We start from the raw sequence: 25,058 nt of genomic DNA, 5'->3' as shown, positions 1-25,058 counted from the left end.
GGACCTTGGGGATCGCACCCACCCTCACCTGCAGGAGAGTTGGCAGGGTGGCCAGCCACAGGAAGCCACAGGAGTAACACAGCCGGCAGTTTCCCTCCTGCCAGGAAAGCTCGAGACTGAAACTCAGGATGAACTGTTTTCAGCACTAGGGCACCATGGAGCCAGATCCCCAGCAGGAGGGGCAGGCAGGCTACAGCACCAGGGTCACCACAGCCCTGGGGTGGAGGCCCATTCAGGATGGTCGAGTAGGTGTGGGCGTCCAGGCAGGGTGGGCAGTCCTGGGGGCTGAGGAGGTCAGGGCTCAGGGAGGCATCTGCAGAGGGACCTGGCAGGCAGAGCTCCGGAAAGGAGGGAACTGCACAGACAGAAAGCTCCAGAAGGCTGCCCAAGGGTCTCTGAGGCCCCCGGAGTCGGGCGCCATGCATGTAGAAGGTGGACTCTTCAGCGTGAGTGGGACCCTAGGGGGCTGTGGACCCTCGGCCCCCGGAACTCACAGATGGGAGAGACAGGAGTTCCGACCGCCAAGGGGAGAGTCCTGGAGGATCCTGGGCTGTCAGCAGCCACCCAGCAGGGCCCGTCCTGGGAGTGAGGCTGGACTCTTCCTGCAGGAAAGGCTGGGCTGGACCTGCTCTAAGAGGCTTCAGAACCAGCCACATGAAGACCAAAGTGAACAGCAAGGAGCTGAACTCCACACCAGAACACAGCGCAGCGTCCTTTAAAGGAAGGCCAAAACCAACCCAACAAAAATGCCAGGTGATCAAAGCCGTCACAGCACAACGTCCACATCCAATGAGAAATTGCTGCTATGCCCAGACGCAGGGAAAGGTGGCCGTGGGAAGGTGAGTCAGCAGCAACAGGCCCAGAAGGGCAGCCACGGTGGAATTGTCAGACGTGGACCCTAAAATGACAATCACAACGTGATTTCAGGCAGGAGCCTGAAATGGTACAACTTTGTACATTGGTTTGGCAAATTCTTTTAGAGAGAAACACACACCTTCCCTAGGACCCGGCAACTCCACTCCTAGTAACCAAGTGAAATGGAAGGAGTTGTCCTCAGCAAAACGTGTGTGCGGAAGTTCACAGTCACTTTCTCTGTGATAACCAAGAGCTGGAAACCACTGCAACGCCCACCAGCAGGTGAACGGATTAACACACTGGGCTAGGGCCAAACAATGAGATGCTACGTGGCAACACAAAATGAACCGTGGACACACACTGCATGGCGGATGAACGTGCAGACATCAGGCCATGTGAAGGGAGCCAGGCCCCGAGGCGCCACACTTTGTGATTCGGGTGAAATTCTGGGACAGGCAGATCTAACTTGCAGGGAGAGAGAGGTCAAGGATGATGGGGCCAAGGCTGGGGAGGGGTTGGGAAGGGGCTCATGTTGCTGGGGTGTCAAAACAAAGCAAAGGGCCACAGACCTGGGGGCTCAAGAAATGGAAACGCAATGTTGTCATGGTTCTGGGGGCTGGAAGTCCAAGACGCAGGGGCAGGTGGGGTTGGTTCCCTCCTGGGCCTGCAGATGGTACCTGCTCCCTTTGTCCTCATAGGATGGTCCCTCTGCCCCCAAGACCCAGCTGCCTCCTCCTCTTCCTGGCTGCAGGGAGTGCTTGTGTCTGAAGAACGCCAGGCTGGCGTCCCCAGAGGGTGGCTTGGAGGGGCTGGGAAACCACTTTCACTTTCTCTCTCCTCCACGTCTGCATTGTTTGGGTTTGTACCCACCTGTGTCGCTTTTGCATGGGAAGTGAGATGGAGAGACATGTGCACCACCATTGCTGGGGTTCCAGCATGGGGCCCCAGGGGACCCATGGCTTTCCCAGAAGGGAGCTCTGCCATTGGACAGCTGGTCTCAGGCTGCTGCACAGGTCTCTCCCTGCCCTCAGCCCTGGCCTGCAGGAATCAGGAAAGGGTGGGGTCCAGCTGCATTGCGAATGGACTAAAGCCACTGATTTGCACACTTGCCAATGGCTGAAATGGTCAATAAAACGTCACGTACCTTTTGCCACAGAGAAGAAAGCACGCAGCCAAACAGTGTAAAGAGGCTCAGAGGAGGCCGGGTGCCCTGGAGAGACCCTGGGTCCTGCTGCTCTTTCCGTGCCTGTGGAGACAGACTGCCCAGTCTCCTGTGGCATTTCAGTGACACACAACATCCCTGTCCTGCAGTGGAGGTTTCCCAGATGAAGGGGTCCCCGGCGGGAGACAGGACCCTGCACACAGGTCCTCTGCCACGCTGCTCACCATGCCTCTGCGTTATCTCACCATGAAAAGTCACCTAGGCCGGGCATGGTGGCTCACGCCTGTAATCCCAGCACTTTGGGAGGCAGAGGTGTGCGCAGATCACCTGAGATCAGGAGTTTGAGACCATCCTGACTAACATGGTGAAACCCCATCTCTAGGAAGAATACAAAAATTAACTGGGCATGGTGTCGGTTGCCTTGTAATCCCAGCTACTCGGGAGGCTGAGGCGGGAGAATCGCTTGAACCTGGGTGGCAGAGGTTGCAGTCACAGTGTTTGCAGCAAGGTGGCTCCCAGAGCTGGGAGGAAAGCCCCGCTGGCAGCCAAGCTCCTGCTCCAGCACCCCAGGTGCAGAGGGGCTGCCCCAGGCGGGGGACTCCAACTCCCTCTCAGCCAGGGCCAGGCCTGTGGGGTCGGGGCCTTCTCAGGGCCGAAGCCTCACTGCCCGAGCACGGGGCCTGCCTGCAGCAGCTACGCAGATGGTTCCTTTTTAAATGCAGGAGCCGCCGTCATCTTCTCTCACTGAATGGTCATCATGGAAAGTGAAAACGACGGTGCGGCTCCTCCCACGGAGGAGAGACAAGCTCACAGGTGGGGAAGCCAGACCCTCTAGTGTGAAGTGGGGGGCACAGCCCCGCCCTCCCTCAGACACCCCGAGATAGGCCAGGGTAGGAGAAGGGGGCACCTGTCCCAGGCACTGGGTGGCCGCTGCCCGGCAGAGGGTCTCTGTCCCCATCAAAGGGAAGTGGAGGCCCCCAGGGTAGGTTCTGTTTGGCCCACATTTATGAAGCACCTACTTTATGTCTGGAAGTCGGGGGGCCCAGGGGCAGGCTCTGTTCAGCCCACGTTTATGAGTCACCTGCTGTACGCCTGGCAGTGAGGGGGCCCCCAGGGGCAGGCTCTGTTCAGCCCACATTTATGGGGCACCAACTATATGCTGGGCAGTGGGCACAAGGATGGCTGCCCAGGCTGGCCTGTCCCACGGAGGAGAGACAGGCTCACAGCGGGGAAGCCAGAACCCCGAGTGTGAAGTGGGGGGCACGGGATCAGAGGCGGCCCAGACCCCATGAGCTGGGGCTGCACCAGGCACAGAAGGAGCAGTGGCAGTGACTCGCGGCTTGGGGCTGCTCAGGTCCTGCCCCTGCCGACTGCAGGAAAAAACAAGGACTTCCGCCTCCCTGCGGTCCCTCCCCCACACCCGCCCACGTGGCCAGGACGTCACTGTCACCATGGGGAGTTCCGCGGGGCCTGGTGCTTTCCTTTTTGTTTTTGTTGTTGTTGTTGTTGAGTCTGGCTCTGTCGCCCAGGCTGGAGTGCAGTGGCGCGATCTGGGCTCACTGCAAGCTCCGCCTCCCGGGTTCACGCCATTCTCCTGCCTCAGCCTCCCCAGTTGCTGGGACTACAGGCGCCCACCACCATGCCAGGCTAATGTTTTGTATTTTTAGTTGAGACGGGGTTTCACCGTGTTAGCCAAGATGTTCTCGATCTCCTGACCTCGTGATCCTCCCGCCTCAGCCTCCCAATCTGCTGGGATGACAGGCGTGATCTGCCGCGCCCGGCCAGGGCCTGGTGCTTTCCCAGACAGGTGACTGCCGGTCTGGTCTCAGCCTCCCCTAAGCAACATTCCAGGATCCTGTGGAAAGACCCACCCAGGCCTGGGCCTTCCATGGTCCGTACAGGGCTGTGGCCTCAACCCCTGGCAGCAGGCCAGGACGTGGGGGGCCGCCCTGCCGGAGCTGGGAGAGGGCCGAAGGACCCTCCACCTCTGAGTTTGCCCTGGGAGCTGAGACTTCCTGGTGGGAGACCTCAGACCTCTGCCTCTTCCTCTGAGCCACAGGGGCTGCGGGTCCAGGCCTTTTGCCTGGACAGGCCGCAAGCCACCAGGGGGCAGCAAAATCCAGGCCCTGCCTCCCAGGCCGCAGGTGCTGCTTCCCAGAACCTGGGCTCCCTGTGCCATCACCTGCGTGCCTAACCCTGGGTGTGCATTTGGGGCCACACTCACTGCAGCCCTTTAAGAATCCACCCCCTCCTCCCTCCCTTCCCCCTGGGAAAACACAAGGGCTGCCCTCCGTGGTCTGTTTGTCAGTGAGGGACACTTGGCTGGGCCCAGACACTAGAATAAATTATTCGGGTAATACATGGTTCGATGAGGGGCCAGGTGAGCCCGTGGGGGTTGGGCAGCCATGGTCGGGGCGGATCACGGTCCAAGGCCAGCCCCCACTGCTGCAGGGCCTCAGCCTACTCTCACTTCCTGTGTCCTTGTCATGGTCCCAGAGGGCAGGAGCCGCCGTTTGCTCATCTCTAAAATGGAGTCATGTCGCTCTGCCTCCCGGGCTATTATTGGGAGGGGACTGGCGGACACTCCCACAGGTGGCTGGTACACAGCAGGGCTCACGGGGGCACTGGACAAACCGGGGCTCCCCCGGATTGCTGTGGGCAGGAGGGAGCTGTCTCCGGCTCAGAGCAGCCCTGAGGGGCCTTCCAGCAGGGGTCAGGGTAGAGGCCAGCGGGGCAGGGCCCCAGCCCAGGGAGCCCCGAGCTCCCTGCCCATGTCCTGAGCAGAAGCCTCCGATCTCGGGGGCTGCAGTCGGCCAAGCTGTGGGCCAGAAACTCAGGCAGAAATTGCAGGGCCAGTACCTTTATTAAAGCTCCATGGAGGGGCAGCTCCAAGGTCTGCACGCCACAGTTGGCCGCCATTGCCCAACTGACACAGCACAACCCCCCCGCAGTGCCTCCACAGCCCCACACCCCGGGGCAATTAGCACAGGGCCATGCCCTTCCATTGCGCAGCGTTCAGCCACCCCACCGCCACTTCAGCATAAACCGTGGAGTCCTTTCCCAGGCTGGACGGAGCCGGGGTCCAGCTGCGGGGCCTGGCTGGGGAGGTGCTGCCCATGCCCTCCCCACACACCTGCCCCTCCCCGTCGGGCGCATCCCCACCTCCCGCTGCCTCAAACCGCCTTCCTAACAACACCCTTTCCCCAGAGCCCCTCCTCCAATATGTAGACTGGCCGCTCCGTCCAAGGGAGGGGCTGCTCAGCCCCCGCCCCGCCCTGGCGCTAAGCACCAAGCAGGAGGGGAACGGAAACCCCCTCTGGTTCGCTGGGAGATGGGGGGCCTGGCAAAGTGGCCAGGGCGTCCACCGGGTCCCCTGTGGGCGGGGTTGCTGGGCGCTGCTCCTGGGCAGAGGGCGAGGTCTCTCCGGCCCGTCGCTCTTCATTCACCGTGGCCTGAGACTCCCCAGTACTGGGTGCAGGGAGAAGGCCGGAAGGCTTCCCGGAGGCGGCGCGCCAGACCTTCCCTGAGGTCCATCCGCTGCGCTCTCAGCGGCCCGGGCTGCGGGAGTGCGGTGGCTGGTGAGGGCTGCGGAGTGGGAGGCCGGCAGGACGCGCGTCCTGCCCAGCGCAGGCGACAGACACCCCTGCCGCCACTCCCGCCAGCCTCGCCGGGGACGTTTCCTGTTCTGTCCCCAGCTGGGAGCTGGGCTGGCACCGCACGAACTTCTCGGACAGCAGGGAGAGCAGAAAGGTGGCAAGGAGCGCCCACCAGCCCCTGCCCGGCCCCGCACGAGCGCCCTGCGCTGCCGCCGCACCGCCACGCTCTTCACTGTGGAGCACCGGCCTCACCGAGCGCGCGGGGCGGAGGGCGGCCGGGAGGCGGCGGCGGCGGCGCAGGTGGTGGAGGCGCCTTTATGGGCTCCAGGCGGTGGTGCACGCTTTCCCACGCCCGGCAGCCAATTGGCGGCCAGGGCCGGAAGACGCATGTGCCCCGCCCCTTAGCTCCGGGCTGGGCCGGGATAGGGATGCGCCCCCCGCAACTCCCCCACCCCCCCCCACCCCAGCCTCCAACAGGGCGATGTGGGTAGGCGTGGCTGGGGGGACACGTGGGGCCTGACCGGGAGGAGGCGCCTGCCCCTAAGTCCCTCCCTCAAACTTGCTCCCTCCCTGTCCCCAGCTTTCCGGCCACCTGACCTTTCCTCCATCTGACAGTCTTCCCGCCTGGCCAGGAGCAGCCCCAGCCCAGGCACCTGCCCGGGCCTGGCCTTCTCAGGGGTGAGGACAGGGGCCGCAGAGGCAGCTCCAGCTGTGAAAGCAACAGGGAGACAGAAAGGCCAGGGAAGGGGCTGAGCCGCAGCCACTGCACAGGGCGGCCAGGGCCACTGCTCCAGGAAGCCCCCACCCTCCTCCTGCACTTCCTGATAATCCAGGCCAGCGGCCACCTACCCCAGGAAGCCCCTGACTCCTCCTCCCTCCCCTGGGCTGGCTCTCATATTAAAAGGTCATCCTTGGAGGTGCTCTGGGCAGTTAATTCCAGGCAGCAGCCCCACACCCCAGCTTCTCCAAACCTGGTATTTGTTAACCAGCCGCCCTTGGGGGTCTTTCCATCAGCCTTGGGAGGCGGCAGTGCTGTCCCACACCTCAGACGAGGAGACTGAGGTCCAGGGAGGAGGCCTTGCCCAGCTCACTGCCCCACCAGGTCCCTCTCCTGCCCCCTGCACTGACAGGGTGGGCTGCTGGGTGGGCAGGAGAATGGTTGCAAAGGGTGTGAGAGGTGTGCAGGCCAGACTTGGAAGCAAGGAAGGTGCCAGCCCGGCGGACTCACGGCCAGTGTGTGGGGGCGAGCAATGGGTAGTCTGACGGTGGAGGCACGGCGCCAGGCACAGCAGTGGGTGCCTGCAGGGTCCTCCTGAACCATCCTTTATCCAGGCACCCATGATAAATGACAGGCCCAGGAAGGGTGCCAGTCTCGGGCCAAAAGAGAGGGGGTGGCAGCTGGCCTGGGTGGCTGCACAAGACTACCCCTACACCCTGGAGACCTCCCGCCCCCATGGCCAGAAGGGAGGTGCCTCCCTGTCATGAAAGTCCTGCTGGGGGTGGCCAGGTAGGCTGTGGCTGCCGCTCCAACAGCCCCGCCTGCCTGAGGCCATGAATGGCCGGGAGCCTTTTGTGGGTGAGCAGCTGGCTGCCGGCCCTTTCTGCGGGGCTGTGGGAAAGTCCTCGGGCCAGCCTCTCACAGCCTCTCTCAGCCTCTCACAGCCCGGATTATCTCTGGGTCTGCAGGACACCCTCTCAAGGATGCCCCCAGCATGTTGGGGGCAGGGACGCCTCTGCAGAGGCCCTGTCTGCTGAGCTGTGGCCCCAGAAGTCGCTTGGCCAGGAAGGGTCTCCTGAGTGGAAAGACCCCTCGGACACCCCGCTCCATGCCCCCTACCACATCCAACTGCCCAGACTCAGAAATGCCCACCACGCCAGGCAGGCTGTCTGGGAGCCCCGGCTCACTGTTGTCCTGGCCTCTGGCCCTGTGGGGAAGGGTGTGCTCAGCAGAAGGGCTTGCTGGGGGTTGCTAGTAACGCCCCCTCAACCCCAGGCCACGTGGCTGCACCCACAGCTGGGCAGACCCAAGCCAGGTCCAGGGCTGAGATCAGACTTGGAGGTGCTCAGGGCTGAGGCCTCGAGGCAAGTGCTCACTTACTCAGCACCTACTGCATACAGGCCAGGCAGAAGCTGCTCAGAGTCCTGAGAGTGGGGCAGGACCACAGCTGCCCCACCCGCACCGAGCAGGGGTGGGCCCAGCTCTAAGCATAGCTGCCTGCGGCCAGCTGGCCTTTCCCTGACCCCCAGCCAGTTTCCAGGAAGCCTGGAACATGGGCAGGGGTCGCCCACCGAGGAAACTGAATGAAGGCGAGCAGAAGCAGAGCCGGGCAGTGCCTGGGGCAGGGGTCTGCCTGCCGAGGCCACTGCACATGCCTGGCGCTCATCCACTCTCCGTCCTCAGCACAGGCCTTGGGTGGGACCGTTATCAGCTCCATTGCACAGATGAGGAAGCTGAGCCCCAGAGGGCCCGCCTACTGAGGGGCACTCCCCAGATTTGAACCCTGTGCCCACAGCCCTCCCCACGGGGCCGTGTGCACACAGCCTGCATCAGGGTTAGGGCAGGGAGGCAGGCGCCCGCCTTGGTCCCCTCCTGGCACCTAGTGCCATGCCAGGGCCAGAGCGTGGAGGGGACAGCCAGGAGGCTGTGGGAACTGGAAGGCACTGGACAGGCCAGATGTGTGCGGTTTCCAGCGCGGTTGCTCAGGGAGCCTCGGCTGCTTCCCGTGCCTCAAAGGCAGCCTGGAGGGGGCCCTGCCGCCCGCTGGGACGACTGCTCCCCAGATGGCCTCTGAGGCAGGAGCTCAGCACACAAAGCCCAGGCAGCCCGTGGCGAATGAGTTTGTTGCCGCGCACGCGCCTTTTGTGCAGGATGAATGTCCGCAGAGGGGGGTGGATGTGGGAACCCACCCGGAGCGGGCTCCAGCCCAAATGCCCCTCCAGGCAGGGGAGGTAGGCGGGTGCCTGGGGCAGCACACAGCCTCGGTGCCAGCCCTGCGCCCTGACACAGGCAACCAGTGCCGGGCTCCCCCTCCCCCACCTCACGCAGGAGCCACAGGCGAGGGAGGGCTGAGGGTGGCTGCCACTCTGCTGAGGGTGGCTCCAGGGTGCGGGAGCTGCCTGATGGGGCTGGAGCCCAGTGGGCTGAGGGCTACTGAGCAGGAGGCTGAACACATTCCCAGCGGCTCCAGGGGCTGGGTCGGGGTGCTGGGGGGAAGCAGGACCTTCTGGAACCTGCCCTGGGCACCTTCAAGTCCAGAGGGTGGCTGCCCTCCAGAAGCCAGTCTCCCCTGGTAGAAGCCAGGATGCATCTCAGTCCTGGGGGTGGGGACAAGAGGCTGAAGGTCTCTGCCAGACCTAGGGGGCAACTAGAAGAGGAAGCGCAGACTCCCAGAGCCCCCTCCCGTTCCTCCTCCCTCACCGAGTGACCAGCAGAACTCTCGGCCCTGTGCCTGGCACGCAGAGCTCACTTAATGAAAAAGGGTGGTTCCTGCCCTGCTGGGCTGGCAGCCTGACCTCTCCTCTGCCTAAGCTGGCCAGACCTCCCCCTCCCTTCCCTCCATCTGTGACAGGGGTGCCGTATCCACTGTGCACTGTGAGAATCCCATCCATGGCTGTGGGGTGCCCCAGGCATGGGTCCTCCCCTGCTGGTCACTGCCGAGCGTCCCCACACTGGGCTGGAAGCCCCTGCCTGAGACAGCTGGCCCATCGTAATGGGGGTGGTGGTGGGGATGGGAGCCCCACTTGGTACCACACCCCAAATAGAGTGCTGATAAAGGCCAGCATCCCCTGTAAGAGTTGGGGTAGGGGACACAGGGTGGGGGGCACGTCAAGGGAAGGGCTGGGATCCAAGGCTCAGAGATGTGGGGCCTGGGGCTTGAGCCCCACATCTGTGATCTCCCTGGTCCCCCCACACGTGGATGACAGAGGCTCATAGACAGAGGGTCCCCCCACCCTGGCCAGATAGTGCTCGCAGAGCTAGAGCACCAGATGGGGGGTGCTGGCACATGGGCAGTGCAACAAGGCCAGGGCCACAGGAAGGGCCAAATACCTGCAGGCCAGTGGGACAAGAGAATGGACTTCCAGACAGAGAGTCCCAGAGCTGCCGGACCCCACCCAGGGCTTCCCAGGTAACTGACAACAAGCAGCGCCCCGCCCCCGCCCCCCAGCAGTATGGCCCAGACCCCAGCCCCTCACAGGGCCTAATCTGCTTCAAAAGCAAGCGAGCTGCCGTCCCACAAAGCCCTCAGCACTGCCCCAGGCTGCTGCTCCCCCTGGACTCTGCCCCCCACGGAAGACCTGTTGACCCCACCTTGTGTCTGTTTGTGGAGCCCCAAAGATCAGCCAGGCCACCGCCTCAATAATCAGCTGGGGAAAAAGGCAAAAAGTCAGCCCAGGACCCCAGTGAGTCATGTGGAGCTACCCGTCTAGCCGGGAGGGGAGCTGGGACGCTTTTTCAGTGCAAAGTAGGTCTTTCCCAGCGGTGGAAGGGCAGACCTGTGCGCATGCCCTGGGACAGGGACCTGAGGAGGTGCTTGTGGCCAGCATGAGGGCCACATGAGCAAAGCAGGAGCCAGACCTGGGTGGGTGAGGCTGCCCACGGGCCCTAGCCCAGGGTTCTCTCTGGCCTCGGCCTCCACCTGGCAGCTGGGCCCTGGGTTTCCATGGGCCTCAGTTTGCCACCCTGTCCAATGGGCACGATGACAAAGCCTCAGGACGGTGTGGCCACACCCAAGTGCACACTCAGTCCCCTCCTGAGGCTCCCACATCAGCCCCAGAAGTGAGAGGAATGGGGCACCCCCCGGGGGCGGTGAGGACAGTGATCATGGGAGGCTTTGCCTGGCACAAGTAGTCCTTCACTGCGGATGGGGCCAGTGCTTATGGAGAGGGCCCAGCAGTAACCACTGCAGGCCACGTGGCCAGGCGTCTGTCCTCCCACGCCACTGGCGTAGCGCCAGGAGGTGGCCCTCCTGGATAGCAGCGGATGCGACGCCCGGCTGTGTCTCCGTACAATGTTATTTATGGACGCTGAAACTTGAATTTCATCTTTTTCACATGTAGTGAAACATCCTTCTCTATTTATTTGTTTCAGCCGGTGCTGAGACTGGCCGACTTGTAATCCCAGCTACTCAGGAGGCCAAGGCAGGAGGATCGTTTGAGCCCTGGAGTTCAAGACCAGCCTGGGCAACATAGGGAGACCCTATCTCAAAAAAAAAAAAAAAAAAAGGTAAAAAACACTCTTGGGTAGGGGTGGGGGGTGGTACAAAATCAGTGAGAGGCCCGGATGCTCACCCCTTTTCTAAAAGTTTTACAAATATTAACGCGTCTGATCCTCCCAAAACCTAGTGAGGGGGCCCTATCACTGTCCCATTTAACAGATCAGGAAACTGAGGCACGGGTAGGGTTAAGTGCCCTGCCCGAGGTCCCACAGCTAGGGACCCTGGGATTCCTCCCTGCTCCCGCCTCCCCAGCCTCTAAGAACCAGGGATTGTGGGGCTGGGGACGAGCCTCCTGAGCATTCCCTTAGCCCCTAACTCGAGAGCCCTCCCGGCCCAGGCGAGCTGGGACGCAGCCCTCCCCACCCCTCCCCAGCTCTCCGATGCGCGGGTTTCCAAGCCCCGCCCTCCGCCGAGCTGTGGGTTCGCGCTCGCCGGCGGTTCCCACACTGCGCGGGCGGGCGGCGAGGGAAGCGTGCCTGGGCCCCCCCGCGGCATTAGTGCCGGGGTCTGACTCTGAATGAATGAGGGCGGCGGCAGGGGGCGCGGGGGGGCAACTCCCAAAAGACCATCTGGCTCCGCGTTATAATAGAGCAATAAAGGGCTTGTCTGCCTTTCAGAGGTTGGGAACGAGCTGCTCTCTGACACCGCGGGGTTTTTAACCAGCTTGGGACGGCGACCCGGCCCTGCCCCGGGGCGCACGGGGGGTTGGGGGAGACGGGCGGGGCGGGGCGCGCGGCCACGTGGGCCCGGACGGCCCCTAATCCCCGCGCCCGTGAGACCGCGGGCCGCGGGCTTTCCCACCGCCCACCCCTGCGCGCCGGGGGAGCCAACCCCGCAGCTGTCCCCATGGCCTCCACAGCAGACTGGTTTTACACTAGGGAAACTGAGGCCGGGAAAGCTGGGCAGGGGGAGCCTGAGGTTGTGCCCATGCCCTCTGGAGTGTGGACTCCAGTCCCTTGGAGAAGGTGGGGGCCTGGAATGGTGCACAAAGCTGGGGCCTCAAGCCTGGTCTGGGACTTGGGAAGGCTGCAGTCTGTGGGGGGTGCCCTCATGGGCTACAGGAGCCCCCTCGGCTTCAGGAACACCCACCCCATCTCCACAGATGCCCAGGTGCCCTAGGAGCAGCTGGTGTGCCCTGCACAGGGGTGTGGGCTACTGTCTCAGTGGGGGCCCCAGTGGCCTCTCGGGTGTCAGCCCCACCCCAGCAGCCCTGGAGAACCCAGGCCCAAGGCAGGGCACCAAAGGGCTTCAGCTCGGTGGGCCTGGTGCACCCCCAATTCTCCAGCAAGGGCCTTTCCCCCTGAGGTTCTTGGGTCAGGGTTGCGGAGGGGAGACCAGCCACAGGTCCCAGTGGAGGGATGGAGCCTTACCTTAGTCAGATGAGAAATGCTACCTCCACCGCCCAGCCCAGCCCACCTATAGTGCTCTCACGCAAGGCCTTAGGCCTGCCTTCCCTGTGCAGACCCCACGGGTCCCCATGTGGCCAGGTTGGTGTGAGATCGGGAGATGGGTAGAGGGCACTGCCCCCTGACTTGGTGCCCCTGGCCAGGTGCAGTGTGCAGTGCAGGGACTGGGACACCTGTTTGGGCCCACAAGCCATATTACAGGTGAGGATCAGACAGCAGGTGGCCAGCCCCAGCACAGAGTCTCCCGCGCTGGGGCTAACTGAGTATGGAGGGGGTGGGCGCTACTGTGCAGTGCCCCAGCTCTTTCCCGCCATCCTCAGGGTTTGTCTCACTTCCAGCAACCTGGAGCCAGGCCTCCCAAGACCAAGATGAGCTTGGCAGGGAAAGCCCATTTTATAGACCCGTAAGCTGAGGCTCAGAGAGGAGTGGGGTGTGTCCAACAGTCTCTGAGTGAGAAAGACAAGGGCAGAGCCCAGCCTTGGCCAGGACCTTCCGCTTTCACCAAGCCACTCAGTGCCTGCCCTGGGGCCTCTCGGAAGGAAACAGGCTCCTGGGAGACCCCTGCAGGTTCAAGCTGCTCCCAGACTCTGCACCCCAGCTCTGCACCTCAGCGCACCACTGAAATGCCGCAGGAGACTGGGCAGTCTGTCTCCACAGGCACAGAAAGAGCAGGTGTCTGTGTTCCCAGCCTCAAGAAGCTGGAGCCTAGGGAGTTGCTGCAGAGTAGGAGCTGAAAGGCTGACCCCCGTGAGGGCCCCAGGAGCACACCTCGGCAGGCCAGTCCCCTCACCTTGTGAAGCCTCAGTTTCCTCATCTGTACAATGGACTTGATCATCATAATCCAAAATCACAGAGTTGCTGTGCAGATGCGAAGCCCTTCTGGGCTCTGCACACAGGGGATGCTCATTCAGAGGTCAGGCTGTAGAGGCTGCAAGCCCTGTCCCACCGCAGCCCAGCTTCTCAGCTGGGTATCTCACTGGCTGTGACACCCCTGGGTGGTGCCAACAGGTGTTACTTAAGGCAGACTCTAACCCACTTGGGATGCTCAGGCCCCCAGGTAGAATTCAGGCCCAAGGGGTGATTGGGGACGGGGGGGTCTGATCTCCTGACCTCAGCAAATGGGAGTACTTCAAGCCCAGGGCAGGCTCCACATACTGGGGGGCTCAGCACACAGGAGAGACTGCACACAGGAAGGGCTTTGCACACAGGAGGGGCTCTGCACACAGGAGGGGCTCTGCACACAGAGGGGACTCTGCACACAGGAGGGGCTCTGCACACAGGAGGGGACTCTGCACACAGGAGGGGCTCTGCACACAGGAGGGGCTCTGCACACAGAGGGGACTTGGCACACAGGAGAGACTGCACACAGGAAGGGCTTTGCACACAGAGGGGACTCCACACACAGGAGGGGCTCTGCACACAGGAGGGGCTCTGCACACAGGAGGGGCTCTGCATACAGAGGGGACTCTGCATGCAGGAGGGGCTCAGGAACTGCTATTTACTTTAGCACAGTGTGAACAGGGAGGCCTATCCAGCCTCCACCTTGGACGATGAGAGAGTTCTCAGCCCACCCTCTGACTGAGGTCACTCCACGTCAGGGGTGCAGAGACGGGCCCAGCAGCTCTCAAGGACGTCAGACCCCCCCTTCCCCAATCACCCCTTGGGCCTGAATTCTACCCTGGGGCTTGAGCATCCCAAGCGGGTTACAGAGTCTGCCTCGTAACACCTGTTGGCACCACCCAGGGGTGTCACAGCCGGTGGGAGACCCAACTGAGAAGCCGGGCTGTGGTGGGACAGGGCTAGCAGTGTCTGCAGCCTGACCTCCACCCCAGGAGAAAGCTCTGGCTCCCGACTACCGTTCCTCGGGCCTCGGCTTCCCGCCTGGACTCTGCATGCCCTGACCCCCCTTCTGGGTCTGAGCAGCACACAGCAGCACCTCCTGTGGGAAGCCAGCATCAAGGGGAGGAGCAGCTGGTCCTAAGCACTCAGGGCTGCACCCTGAGCTCTGTCCCGTCTTGGCTCTGCTGCTGACTGGCAGCATGCCCCCCGCCAAGGCCTGCCCCCAGGCATGGTGGTGGGGGGCATGACCGTGAGACCTGGGCAAGTTATTTTGCCCCTCAGCACCTCTGTCCCTCACCTGCAGATAGGGATGCACTTACCTGCCTCGGAGGGCCGCCAGGGGCCTGGTTGAGCACCGTTCCTACTGGGCAGGGAGGGGCAGAGGCACTCCTGTCAGGGTTTTTCCCCACAGTCACCCCAGGGCCCAGGGCTCACGTGGCACAGAGCAGTGCTCGGCCAATGCGGGCACTCTGGGAGTCAGGGCAGCGGAGCAGGGTGGGGACGGGTGGCCCAGCTGAGGACGTCTGAGCAGGCGTGAGCATTCCTGGGCACATGCACGCAGATGCATACATAGACACACATGGGCACGCATGCACGCACGCACACACTGGTACACATAGACACATGGGCACACACGTACACAAGCGCACACACTGGTACACAGACACATGGGCGCACACACACACACTGGGACACACAGGCACACGCACACACTCATACAGACACATGGGCACGCACACACAGGGACACAGACACAGGCACACACACGTACACAAGTGCACACACACAAGTACACGCATACAGGCGCACACACACACACATATGCACAGGTGCACTCACACAGGTGTATACACAGGAGCCTCCTGGGCCGAGCACGGTGGCTCACGCATGTAATCCCAGCACTTTGGGAGGCTGAGGCGGGTGGATCACCTGAGGTCAGGAGTTCAAGACCAGCCTGGCCAACATGATGAAACCCTGTCTCTACTAAAAGTACAAAAACTAGCCGGGTGTGGTGGCACATGCCTGTAATCCCAGCTACTCAGGAGGCTGAGGCAGGAGAATTGCTTGAACCCAGGAGGCGGAGCTTGCAGGAGGAGCTCACCAAGGAGGTGAGCCCAGATCACGCCGTTGCACGCCAGCCTGGGCAACAAGAGTGAGACTCCATCTCAAAAACAAACAAACAAACAAACAAAACAACAGGAGCCTCCTTCCAGACTTGGAGATATCAGTCCCTGCTCACCTGGTCTCTCTTGCCCCAAGCTGGTGTCCCTGTAGTGCCCTCTGCCTGGAAGGTGCTTCCCAGAACTCCTCACCCAGAACTCCTCAGCCAGAACTCGCCAACACCCTCCTCAGTCACCGTTCCCTCTGGAAGCCCCTCTTGGTCACCCGCCTTCCCCTTCGTCCCCACCTCAGGGATTCTTTCTCGCCATTCTGAAGATACAATGACTTCCTCCCATAGGAACCTATGCGTGTGGATGCACGTATGTATGTGGGCGTGTATGTGTGTATGTGGGTGTGTGTGTGTGCGCGCGTGTCTGTGTGTGTGCGTGTGTCTGTGTGTGGGGAAGGCCTTTCAAAAACTGCACAGGTAACAAATGCTCATTCATGAAAACACAGACATGAAAAATTAACCAAATCTATGCCCCCAAAACTGTGTTGGCTCTGCTAGGGGGCGTGTGGCTGGCCAACTCTGCCACCAGTGTCAGACGGGCTCCAGCTCGGCTGTTGTGCCTGGCTTCACCACAGGTCCATGCCGGGCCCAGTCTACACCCCCAAGGCATCTCCCACAGGTAAGAGTGTCCCCCACCCCCAGTGCAGGAGCCTCAGTCCCCACTCAGCATGTGTGCTCAAGCATCTGCTGACCAAGGAAAGAGAAGCTGCCCACCGAGGGCGGCTGGCTGTGGGGAGGAGCTGGAACCAGCCCCATTTCTGGACCCAGGTCTTTGGTCCAGTTCTTCATTTAGGAGGGGAGGGGTGCAAGGAACTGAGGCCACAGGGAGGCCACCACCGGCCTAGCAGAGTGGCCAGGGCGTGCAAAGGGCCGAGGATTTCCTCTTGGCCTCGTGGTGGTGCGCCACCCCCACAGAGCACCCCTAAAGATGAGAGCCAAGGGGAGCCCTGCAGCCGGCGGTTCCCACACTCCGCGCTCCTGGCGGCCTTCCCTGGCGACAAAGGGCATCGCGCGTGCCTCGCTGGCCGCCTTCATGCTGCAACCTCCCTTTGTCCGCGCATCCGTGCAGGCCACCCACCATCTGGAGCTCCAGCTCCCAGCACTGATCGATGCGCTGCTCTGCCCTCGCCAGAGGGTGGAGGGCTGCAGGGAGTGGGGGGGGGGCGGGGGGAGGCCACACCGTCCCTCACCAATGCCCCCCTCCCCCGCCAGAGGGCTCCCCGCATGTGAGCACCCCAGGCTCCCTCCCCCAGCTCCGCACACCCCTCCCTTCCCACCACCCCACCTCCCTCAGCTCCTCAGGAAGAAGACGGGGCGCACCACTGCACGTCCCCGTCTCACGTCAGACCCTCATCAGCTGTGTGGTGTGAGCACTTCTCTGCGCTGCAGCCTCAGTGTAAACAGAAAATAAACAGTGCCTACCTCCTGGCTTCATAGTCAAGTCTAAACTGGCAAGTACACACGAAGTGCATACTACTCGAGTGTTGACTCCTCCTGTTAGCTGAGCCAGAGTACATGTGACCTTGGGCACGTCACTTAACCTCTGTGACCCTCTTGCCCCCAGCCCCCCAGCTGGAGAGTGAGCACAGGGCCACGAGCTTTGCAGGGAGGGCTGTTGTAGGAAGTCGGATTTCCATGTTCCATACCTGCCTGGTGCTTCACAGATGCTCGGTGCCTGGGGACTCTTCCTCCCTCCCCCACTGCAGCTCCTGCCTGGAGCCCCAAGGAGAGATCTCAACCCTCTCCCAGCCACTCCGCCTCCCGTGAACAGGTGTCTTCCCTGGCCGAGGGTGGAGACTCTGAGCCACACCTGGTCCGGCTGCATCTGTTCACACCTGGGGAAATAAGCTGGGTGCCTCCTTGCAGCAGGTGGACTGGCTGCTGATGCGGGGGGTGGCCTGGCTCCAGGGCAGAGCCCCATGCGTGGATGGGCCCGTGGATGGGCCCAGGGCAATGGCAGGCAGTGCCGGCCACCATTCAGGCAGGGGTCCTGGATGTGGGGGAGGCCGCTGTCTCTGAAATCCGGAACGGGGCCATCTCCCTGAACTGACTTCCCAGGCAGCGGGGCGTTTTGCAGATTTCGAGTAGAGCTTCCACCCAGAGGCCCCCAAGCGAGGGCTTCAGGGGCTGGAAGAGGGAAAAGCTGGGAGCTATGGTTACCCCGACCCTCCTTCCCCAGGTCAGCCTGGCTCCTGGCCCCCGCCAGCCTGCCTGCTCCCCACACCCCAAGCTGGAAACCCTCGGGGACAGGAACACCAGGTAGGGGGTGCCCGGCACCACGCCTAGTTCCTCTGCTGGAGGCAGGAGTATGGCCATAAGGAGGCAGGGCCTGGGAGGGATTGGGGGCTGCGACTGCCTGGGTGGGGAGGGGGCAGCAGGAGGGAGTTCGTGGTTCTTCTGCAAAAAAGCTCCTCCTTTTTGTTTTCTCCAATTGTGGCAAAATATATATAACATAAAACAACCATCTTAGCCATTTCTCAACGTAGAGTTCCATGCCATGAAGAGCATTCGTGATGCTGTGCCACCGTCACCACTGTCCACCTCCAGAAAATGTCCATCTCCCAAGCCGAACCTGTCCCCAGGAACGCTTACTGCCTAGTCCCTCCCCAGCCCCTGGCACCCACCATTCCACTTTCTGTCTGTGAATCTGACGACTCTAGGGGCCTCCTACAATGCCATCACCTGGGATGGGCCCTATTGTGACTGCTTTATGTCACTGAGCAATGTCCTCAAGGTGCAGGTCTGCTGTGGCCTGCGTCACAACCTCCTTCTCTTCTGAGGCTGAAGAACGGTCTACTATGTGGAAGGACCACATTTGTTTGTTCACAGACACTGGGGCGGCGGCCGCCTCTTGGGTTTGGGAACCGCACTGCTCTGAAGACAGGACCCAAATAACCGCCCCCCCCGCCCCAGGTCCTGCGTTCCATTCTCTTGTGCATGGACCTAGAAGTGGAGCTGCTGGGTCCTATGGTTGTTCTGTGCTTCATTTTGGGGGGAACTGCCAAGCCGTTTTCTAGTGTCTGCACCGTCTGACCTTCCCAGCACCACGTCCTGCTTTGGAGCTGGGAGCAAATGTCCCTGGAGCTTCCCACCACCCCTCACCCCCACGGGCCCCTCCCCTCCAAGGAGCTCTTCACTTTGCTGTCAGCCCTGGAGGCAGTGGTGCTGGGCGTGTGGGTTATTTAGAAATGGGTCATGGTTCTAGACGCGTGCATTCTAGCTTAATCATGCCCAGCTTGTAGGTTTTGCCTGAAGGCCCCCTGCCTCAACAGCTGCTGAGCTGCAGAGGAGAATAGAGAGTCCATTTTTCGTGGGGACAGAGGTTCAGCTTGGAGAGAAGGACATTTTCCGGAGATGGACAGTGGTGATGGTGGCACAGCATCGTGAATTGAGACAGCAAAGGGCCCTGCCTCAATGGCTGTGTATGTGGAGGCGGGAGGAGTGTTACCAACTCTAGATGCGCCAACCCCACCCCAACTATCAAGCCCCTCAGACTTACTGAGCCCTCCAGGGTTGGGGGCTCAGAGAGGTGCAGGCAGGACAAACTCCCTCCATCCTCAAAGCCCGGCTGGGGCAAGAGCACCCCCATCCCACACTGAGCTGCTAGGGGCAGCCAAGGTGGAGGATCCCAGCCCCCCAACACTTCACAGCGCTTCTGTGTAGCAGAGCCTGCCAGCCTGGAGCAGCCTCCAGCCCTCCCTCCTCCAGCCCCCTCCGTAGCCCACCGTGGATGGTGTGAGCCGGGAGCCTAGTGAGTTTCCCACACTTTGGCCCCATTCACAGTGTTAAACGGCCCACAAAGGCCAGGCGTGTGCCTCAGAGGCCGCCAGAGCTGCCATCTGGCCTGAACTCAGGGAGGGAACCAGCCTTTCATCCGGCCAGGATTCAACACCATTCATTTCATATTTCCCACAACTGAAAATTGGATCAAAGCTGCTCCAGTCCAGGGGGAGGGAGGAAGAGGCGGGAGGTGGCAGCCCCCACACAGCCCACCCACCACCCTCACCTCGGGCAGGCCGCCGTCCTGGCCCCCACTGCGGGTGGGCGGGCCGTGGGGGTGGGGAGGTTGGACCACATCTCCCGGCGGCACGTGTCTCCTGTGGGCTGAGGAGCTGGCTCAGGAGAAGGGACCAGGACAGGACACAAGCCCCAGCCACCTGCCCCTCCAAAGCCTGCGGGAGCAGGGCCTGGCCTCGGTGCCACCCCCACATCTGGGCACAGGCCCTGTCCTCAGTGCCACCCCCACATCTAGGCACAGGCCCTGTCCCCGCTGCCAGCAGCCGGGTGGTCAGGGCACACGTGGCTCAGGTTCCGTTTCCTGCTGGCGGAGGTGGTGGCCAGGGCCTGCCTGGGCTGGGGCCGCCTGCCCATGCTCCTGCACCCCTAGCCCCTGGCTAAGCAACTCCTTGGTGTGGGCGCTGGACCAGCAGGGTATAGGTCATGGGCACACGGGTGACTACCTCGTCCTGCCCTCTCCACCCCCAGTCCAACCCCAGGGAGCCCATAGCCAGGCAAGGGACATGCCACAATGTGACTGCCGCAAGCATGAACCCCACTTCGGCTGCGAAGTAGCTCCACGGAACACTACCAGATCCCCCGTGTAGCCGGGAGTCCACAGCCCATAGCCAGTGCCAGCTGCCATCAATGCCCAGAGCTGTGGGAGCCATGGCGTGAGCGCGTGGCCTGGACACCCCCACACGGATTGCCCTCCTGCATCCATCAAGGGCCAGAGTGTTGTGGTGGGACCCCACCTGCTCAGAGACGAGCCCCCAGCAGTCCCAGCCCCCAGTGTTACCGCCTCCCTCTGACAGCCTGGGGCATGAGTCCCCTTCAAGGGAGGTGTTGTGGGATTCCAGCAGGGGTACGAGGGTGAATAGGGGCTCCCTTCCTGCCACCTCCAAAATCACCTGATGTTTCCGCCTGGGAGCCTCCCAGCCTAACTCTTCACAATGGCGTCCAGCTGGCCTGTGGGAGGGCCACCCTGCATTGGCTTGAAGTCCTGTCTTCCCCTGCTGTCCCAGCACTGTCCTGGCTGCCCCCTGGGCCGTCCATCCTTGTGCTCAGGGCCTCCTGGAGCTAGGCCCACCAAGCGGGTCACTCAGAGCTGGGGGTCACTGCCAAGAGCCTCAGGGGAAGGCTCCTCATTGAAGCCTGCCAGCTGGCCAAGGAACCCCACTCCTGGATTCAAACTCTGCCTAACCAGCCCTGATGCCAGCCCCAGCTCTGGAGGCTAAGGCCCTTCCGCTAGGACCCGGCAGGGTCCCAACCTGTCCCTAGGAGTCAGCTCAAGCCCAGAATCCTCTCCTAGCTCTGCTGCAGAGCATCAGAGGAACTGTGACCACAGGCTAGGGGGTGGGGGTCTCCCAAGGGACCCTCCCCTAAGGACCCAGGGTGGGATTCATTGCCCTAAAGTGGCTGCGGGCGCTCAGCTCAGTTGGCCAGGTACTGGGGTTATTAGCTCATCCCGTGGACCAGTGCGGGGGGGGGCGGCTAGGGCTGGCATGGTCTCTGATCCTCAAGTCTGCCACCTGGCACCCACTCCCTACCCACTGGCAAAATGCCGGAGGAAAGCAAGCCCTACAAGTGCCCTGGCTGCCAGAGAGACTACGTGGAGCTGTGGCATGCATAAACAGTGGCCACAGCAAGCATGCCAAGAGCCGAGGCCTCCCGAGCTGCGTGGACACTGTGGTCAGATCCCTGGCCAGATACAGGTGGGGAGAGGCCCCTGAGGGACACCTGCCAGCTCGTGGAGCAGCCCCAGTGCTGCTGTGGGTTACAGTGCTCCCGGGAGGACAGGGTGCAGGAAGCTGGGAGAGCTGCCGGGTGCCGGGCTCCACGTGGAGCACGGGCCCCAGCTTCCTGGAGCTGCCCCGAGCCCAGCCGGGAAGGCACAAGGCCCATTTTCTAGGTCTGGAGAAGTCAGGAGTCCCAGGTGACAGTCAGGGGGCTTGTAATATAGGCACGTAGGGCTGATCCTAAGAGAGTGGCCCCCTCTGTCCCCCTCCCTTGGAGGGGCAGCAGGTCGCAGTCGGAGAAGGTGCCCATCCCCCAGGAAGCCGTGGCACTTGTTCATTCTACAGCTTTTCTCTTTATCTCTGCCTACCGCCTCTGCCAGCCAGCAGTGGGGAGCCGCTGGGGAGAGGCAGGGGAGGGGAGCGGAGGGGAGGGCGGGGGAGGGGGCCCTCCTTCCTGCCCCCCTCCCCGCTTGGCGGCCTGGGAAAAGGCAGCATATTGAGGCGCGGGGCTCCCGGCATCAGGCCCCGGGATGCTAATGAGGGCGAGCGCGTTCCCACAGCCCGGACATTGTGCCGCGCGGCCCACCTGCTCCTCGGGGAGCGCCCATTGTGCCCGCGCCAATTCACAGGCAATTTAGCGTGCGCTAATGGGCCGGCGCCTTTGTGCGGCCAGCGCGGCCATTGGCCGCGGAGTGTGGGAACGGCCGCGGCGCCCGGACTCCAGGCGCCAGGCCGCCGCCCGCGCCTATATAGGGCGTCGGCGCGCGAGGCCGGTGTCCGCGCCAGCCCGGGACGCGCTTGGCCCTGCCCGCGCCCGCTCGCTTCGTCTCGCCCGGCCTCCCCGCGTCGCCTCCTCGCCTGTTCCGCTCCAGGCATGGCCCCCAGCACCGTGGCCGTGGAGCTACTCAGCCCCAAAGAGAAAAACAGAGTAAGTACTAGGCTTGCCCGGCGCGCTGCCCCCGCGTCGTCCGGTCCTCGGGGGTCCCCGCGCCGTGCCAGGCCACCCTGACGCCCCCTCCTCCCGCAGCTGCGGAAGCCGGTGGTGGAGAAGATGCGCCGCGACCGCATCAACAGCAGCATCGAGCAGCTGAAGCTGCTGCTGGAGCAGGAGTTCGCGCGGCACCAGCCCAACTCCAAGCTGGAGAAGGCCGACATCCTGGAGATGGCTGTCAGCTACCTGAAGCACAGCAAAGGTGAGTGCGCCCGGGCCCCCCGCGCCCGGATTTCCCACCGCGCCCCGGCTCCCCCGCGCCCCGCCGCCCGCTCACCGCCGCCGCCGCGTCTCCCCGCAGCCTTCGTCGCCGCCGCCGGCCCCAAGAGCCTGCACCAGGACTACAGCGAAGGCTACTCGTGGTGCCTGCAGGAGGCCGTGCAGTTCCTGACGCTCCACGCCGCCAGCGACACGCAGATGAAGCTGCTGTACCACTTCCAGCGGCCCCCAGCCGCGCCCGCCGCGCCCGCCAAGGAGCCCAAGGCGCCGGGCGTCGCGCCCCCGCCCGCGCTCTCCGCCAAGGCCACCGCCGCCGCCGCCGCGCACCAGCCCGCCTGCGGCCTCTGGCGGCCCTGGTGACCCGGCGGGACCTGCGGGCGCGCGGCCCGAGGACCAGAGGGCGAGCCTGCTCTTCTCGCCTGTAGGGAAGCGCCTTCCCGCAGTCGTCCGCCCGGGGCTTGGACGCGCCCTTCTCCGGAAGGCTCCGGCCCCAAGCTGGCCGGCCCGCAGGAGCCCCATTCTCAGAGAATGTGTGGGCAGAGTCCCTGCCGCTTTAGGACAATCAGGGCCCATCTTCTGCCAAGTGTCTGACCCCATGGGGTTGTTCTGTGTTTGCATTTAAGCAAGTGACTTCTGGGAAGTCCCCGGCCGCCCGGGGTTCTATAATATTTGTAGTGCCGGGGCTCGCACACTGGTGCCCCCAGCCTGTAGAGGACTTTCTTCAGGGCCCGTAGCTGCTGGGCGCACTCCTGGCAGGCGGGCTGTGCCGCGGGCACATTTGCCTTTTGTGAAGGCCGAACTCGAGCTGTATCCTCATAGGAAACAGTGATCACCCCGGACGGGCGTCCAGGACCCTAAGGGCCATGGCCAAAAGGCTCTAAGTGTGCCTGGTGGTCTGGCTGGGGCTCACGGTGGGCTGTCTGGGGAGGGTGGGTGCCTCCACTATGATCCTTAAAGGATTCCTCTGTGCGGGTGGATGAGTGTGGGCACGACTTTGTACTCAGAAATTGAACTTTCAGTCACGTGGAAGCCACGGGACTGCTCTGAAGCCGCTAATAAAATCTGACTGTTCAGCCCCCCCGCCACGGTCTGTCTTCTGCTGTGCCTCACACCTGTTCTTGCAGCCACGGAGCCAGTCTGCAGGGGTGAAGGGGAATGGGCAGGGCCATGGTAGCAGTTAAGCAGGGAGGGACCCCTGCCAGTGGCCCCCTGGACCCAGGAAAAAGGGTGGGGTCCTTGCTCCAGAAGAACAGCGGGAGGGAGGGAGGGATGGAGGGAAAGCAGGAGAGGGGCAGGGGCAGGGGGAGGTGGGCTGGAGGGGTGGACATGGTCAGAGCCCTGGGTCTCCCCCGCAGGCCTTTCACTAGTTTCCGGAAGGTAGGGGTGGGGCAACGTGACAGCGCAGGACCTTAGGCTGTGTCCACTGAGAGGCAACCCAGGACCACAGCCCACAGTAGACCTCTCACTACAGCCAAAGGGGCTTGGCCGCGGGCCAAACAGGAGAAAACATTTGCCCCGAGTTGCTGCTGCACTCCCATGGCCTGCAGCGCCAGTCCTGGCATGGGTTCCGGGGACACCTGCCTGCTGGCCACTGTGCCAGGGCAGGATCTGGCAGTCCTGGCAGGAGCCTGCGTGGGGCCATCCCTTGCCTCAAAAAGGGCATGTATTTTTAGGCAGGCCACAGGGTGTTGGCTGAGTCTGCAAGAACTGAGGCCCACGGCTCCCAGGGACCAGCTCCGAAAGGGCAAAATCCATCCAGCGAGGATTGGGCTGGAATGGGCCGCATTCCCACCCCCACTGAATGGCAGCCCCAGGTGTGGGCCTGTGGGCAGCAAGCCACCCAGGCGCCGAGGCAAGAGACCAAGGACACGAGCTGTTCCAGTATAATAAAATGTAAAACAAGAATAGTCATACCAGGTATAGATCTTAGATATGATTATATATGAATATCATTAATCATTAGTTGGTAGTAATTACTCTTTATCCCAATATTATAATAATCCCCGCTCTATAATCATAACCTAGGAAAAACCAAGCCATACAGAGATAGGAGCTGAGGGGACACAGTGAGGTGAGACCAGAAGACAGGAGTGCGAGCCTTCTGTTATGCCTGGACAGGGCCACCAGAGGGCTCCTTGGTCTAGCAGTGACGCCAGCATCTGGGAAGATGCCTGTTGCCAGGCGGACCATGGTCTAGCGGTAGCAAAAGGTGTCAAGGAACAATACCCGCTATTTAGCAGACAGGGAAAGGGAGTCGCCTTTTCCCCGGGGGAGTTTAGAGAAGACTCTGCTCCTCCACCTCTTGTGGAGGGCCTGACACCAGTCAGGCTTTCCCGCAGTTATCCGGAGGCCTAACCGTCTCCCTGTGGTGCTGTGCTTCAGTGGTCACGCCCCTAGTCCACCTTCATGTTCCATCCTGTACACCTGGCTCTGCCTTCTAGATAGCAGTAGTAAATTAGTGAAAGTACTAATAGTCTCTGATATGTAGAAATAATGGCATAAGCTGTCTTTCTCTTTGTCTTCTCTCTCTCTCTGCCTCGGCTGCCAGGCAGGGAAGGGCCCCCTGTCCAGTGGACACGTGACCCACGTGACCTTACCTATCATTGGAGAAGACTCACATTCTTTACCCTGCCCCTTTTACTTTGTATCCAATAAATAACAGCACAGCCAGACATCCGGGGCCACTACTGGTCTCTGCACATTGGTGGTAGTGGTCCCCCAGGCCCAGCTGCCTTTTCTTTTATCTCTTTGTCTTGTGTCTTTATTTCTACACTCTCTCGTCGCCGCACACAGGGAGAGACCCACCGACCCTGTGGGGCTGGTCCCTACGTGGGCCTGCCCTGCCTGCTCCTTCCTGCTCCTTCCTGC

The 25,058-nt window shown here is 62.3% G+C and overlaps 1 protein-coding gene and 1 long non-coding RNA gene across 3 annotated transcripts; one reads left to right on the top strand and one right to left on the bottom strand.

Annotated features, from left to right (window-relative positions):
- Nucleotides 1-4,861: 4,861 nt before the first annotated feature.
- On the bottom strand, nt 4,862-17,359 carry LOC115832990. Its single transcript, XR_004028402.1, has 2 exons — nt 16,892-17,359; nt 4,862-6,322 (listed from the first exon to the last, which is right to left on the bottom strand). It is a non-coding gene; the product is annotated as an uncharacterized LOC115832990 (long non-coding RNA).
- Nucleotides 17,360-21,639: 4,280 nt separating this feature from the next.
- HES5 (hes family bHLH transcription factor 5) lies at nt 21,640-23,271 on the top strand. Of its 2 annotated transcripts, XM_030805219.1 has the most exons (3): nt 21,640-21,908; nt 22,008-22,173; nt 22,273-23,271. In XM_030805219.1, the coding sequence occupies exons 1-3, from the start codon at nt 21,855-21,857 to the stop codon at nt 22,548-22,550; spliced, it is 498 nt and encodes a 165-aa protein (XP_030661079.1). In that variant the 5' UTR covers nt 21,640-21,854; the 3' UTR covers nt 22,551-23,271. The 2 variants fall into 2 exon arrangements, with proteins under 2 accessions (XP_030661079.1, XP_030661078.1); XM_030805218.1 differs by having other exon boundaries at nt 22,008-23,271.
- The last annotated feature ends 1,787 nt before the right edge of the window (nt 23,272-25,058 follow it).

This window comes from Nomascus leucogenys, chromosome 24 (genome assembly GCF_006542625.1).
Source record: "Nomascus leucogenys isolate Asia chromosome 24, Asia_NLE_v1, whole genome shotgun sequence".
NCBI classification, from domain to species: domain Eukaryota; kingdom Metazoa; phylum Chordata; class Mammalia; order Primates; family Hylobatidae; genus Nomascus; species Nomascus leucogenys.
This window is presented reverse-complemented; position numbering and strand designations above follow the sequence as displayed.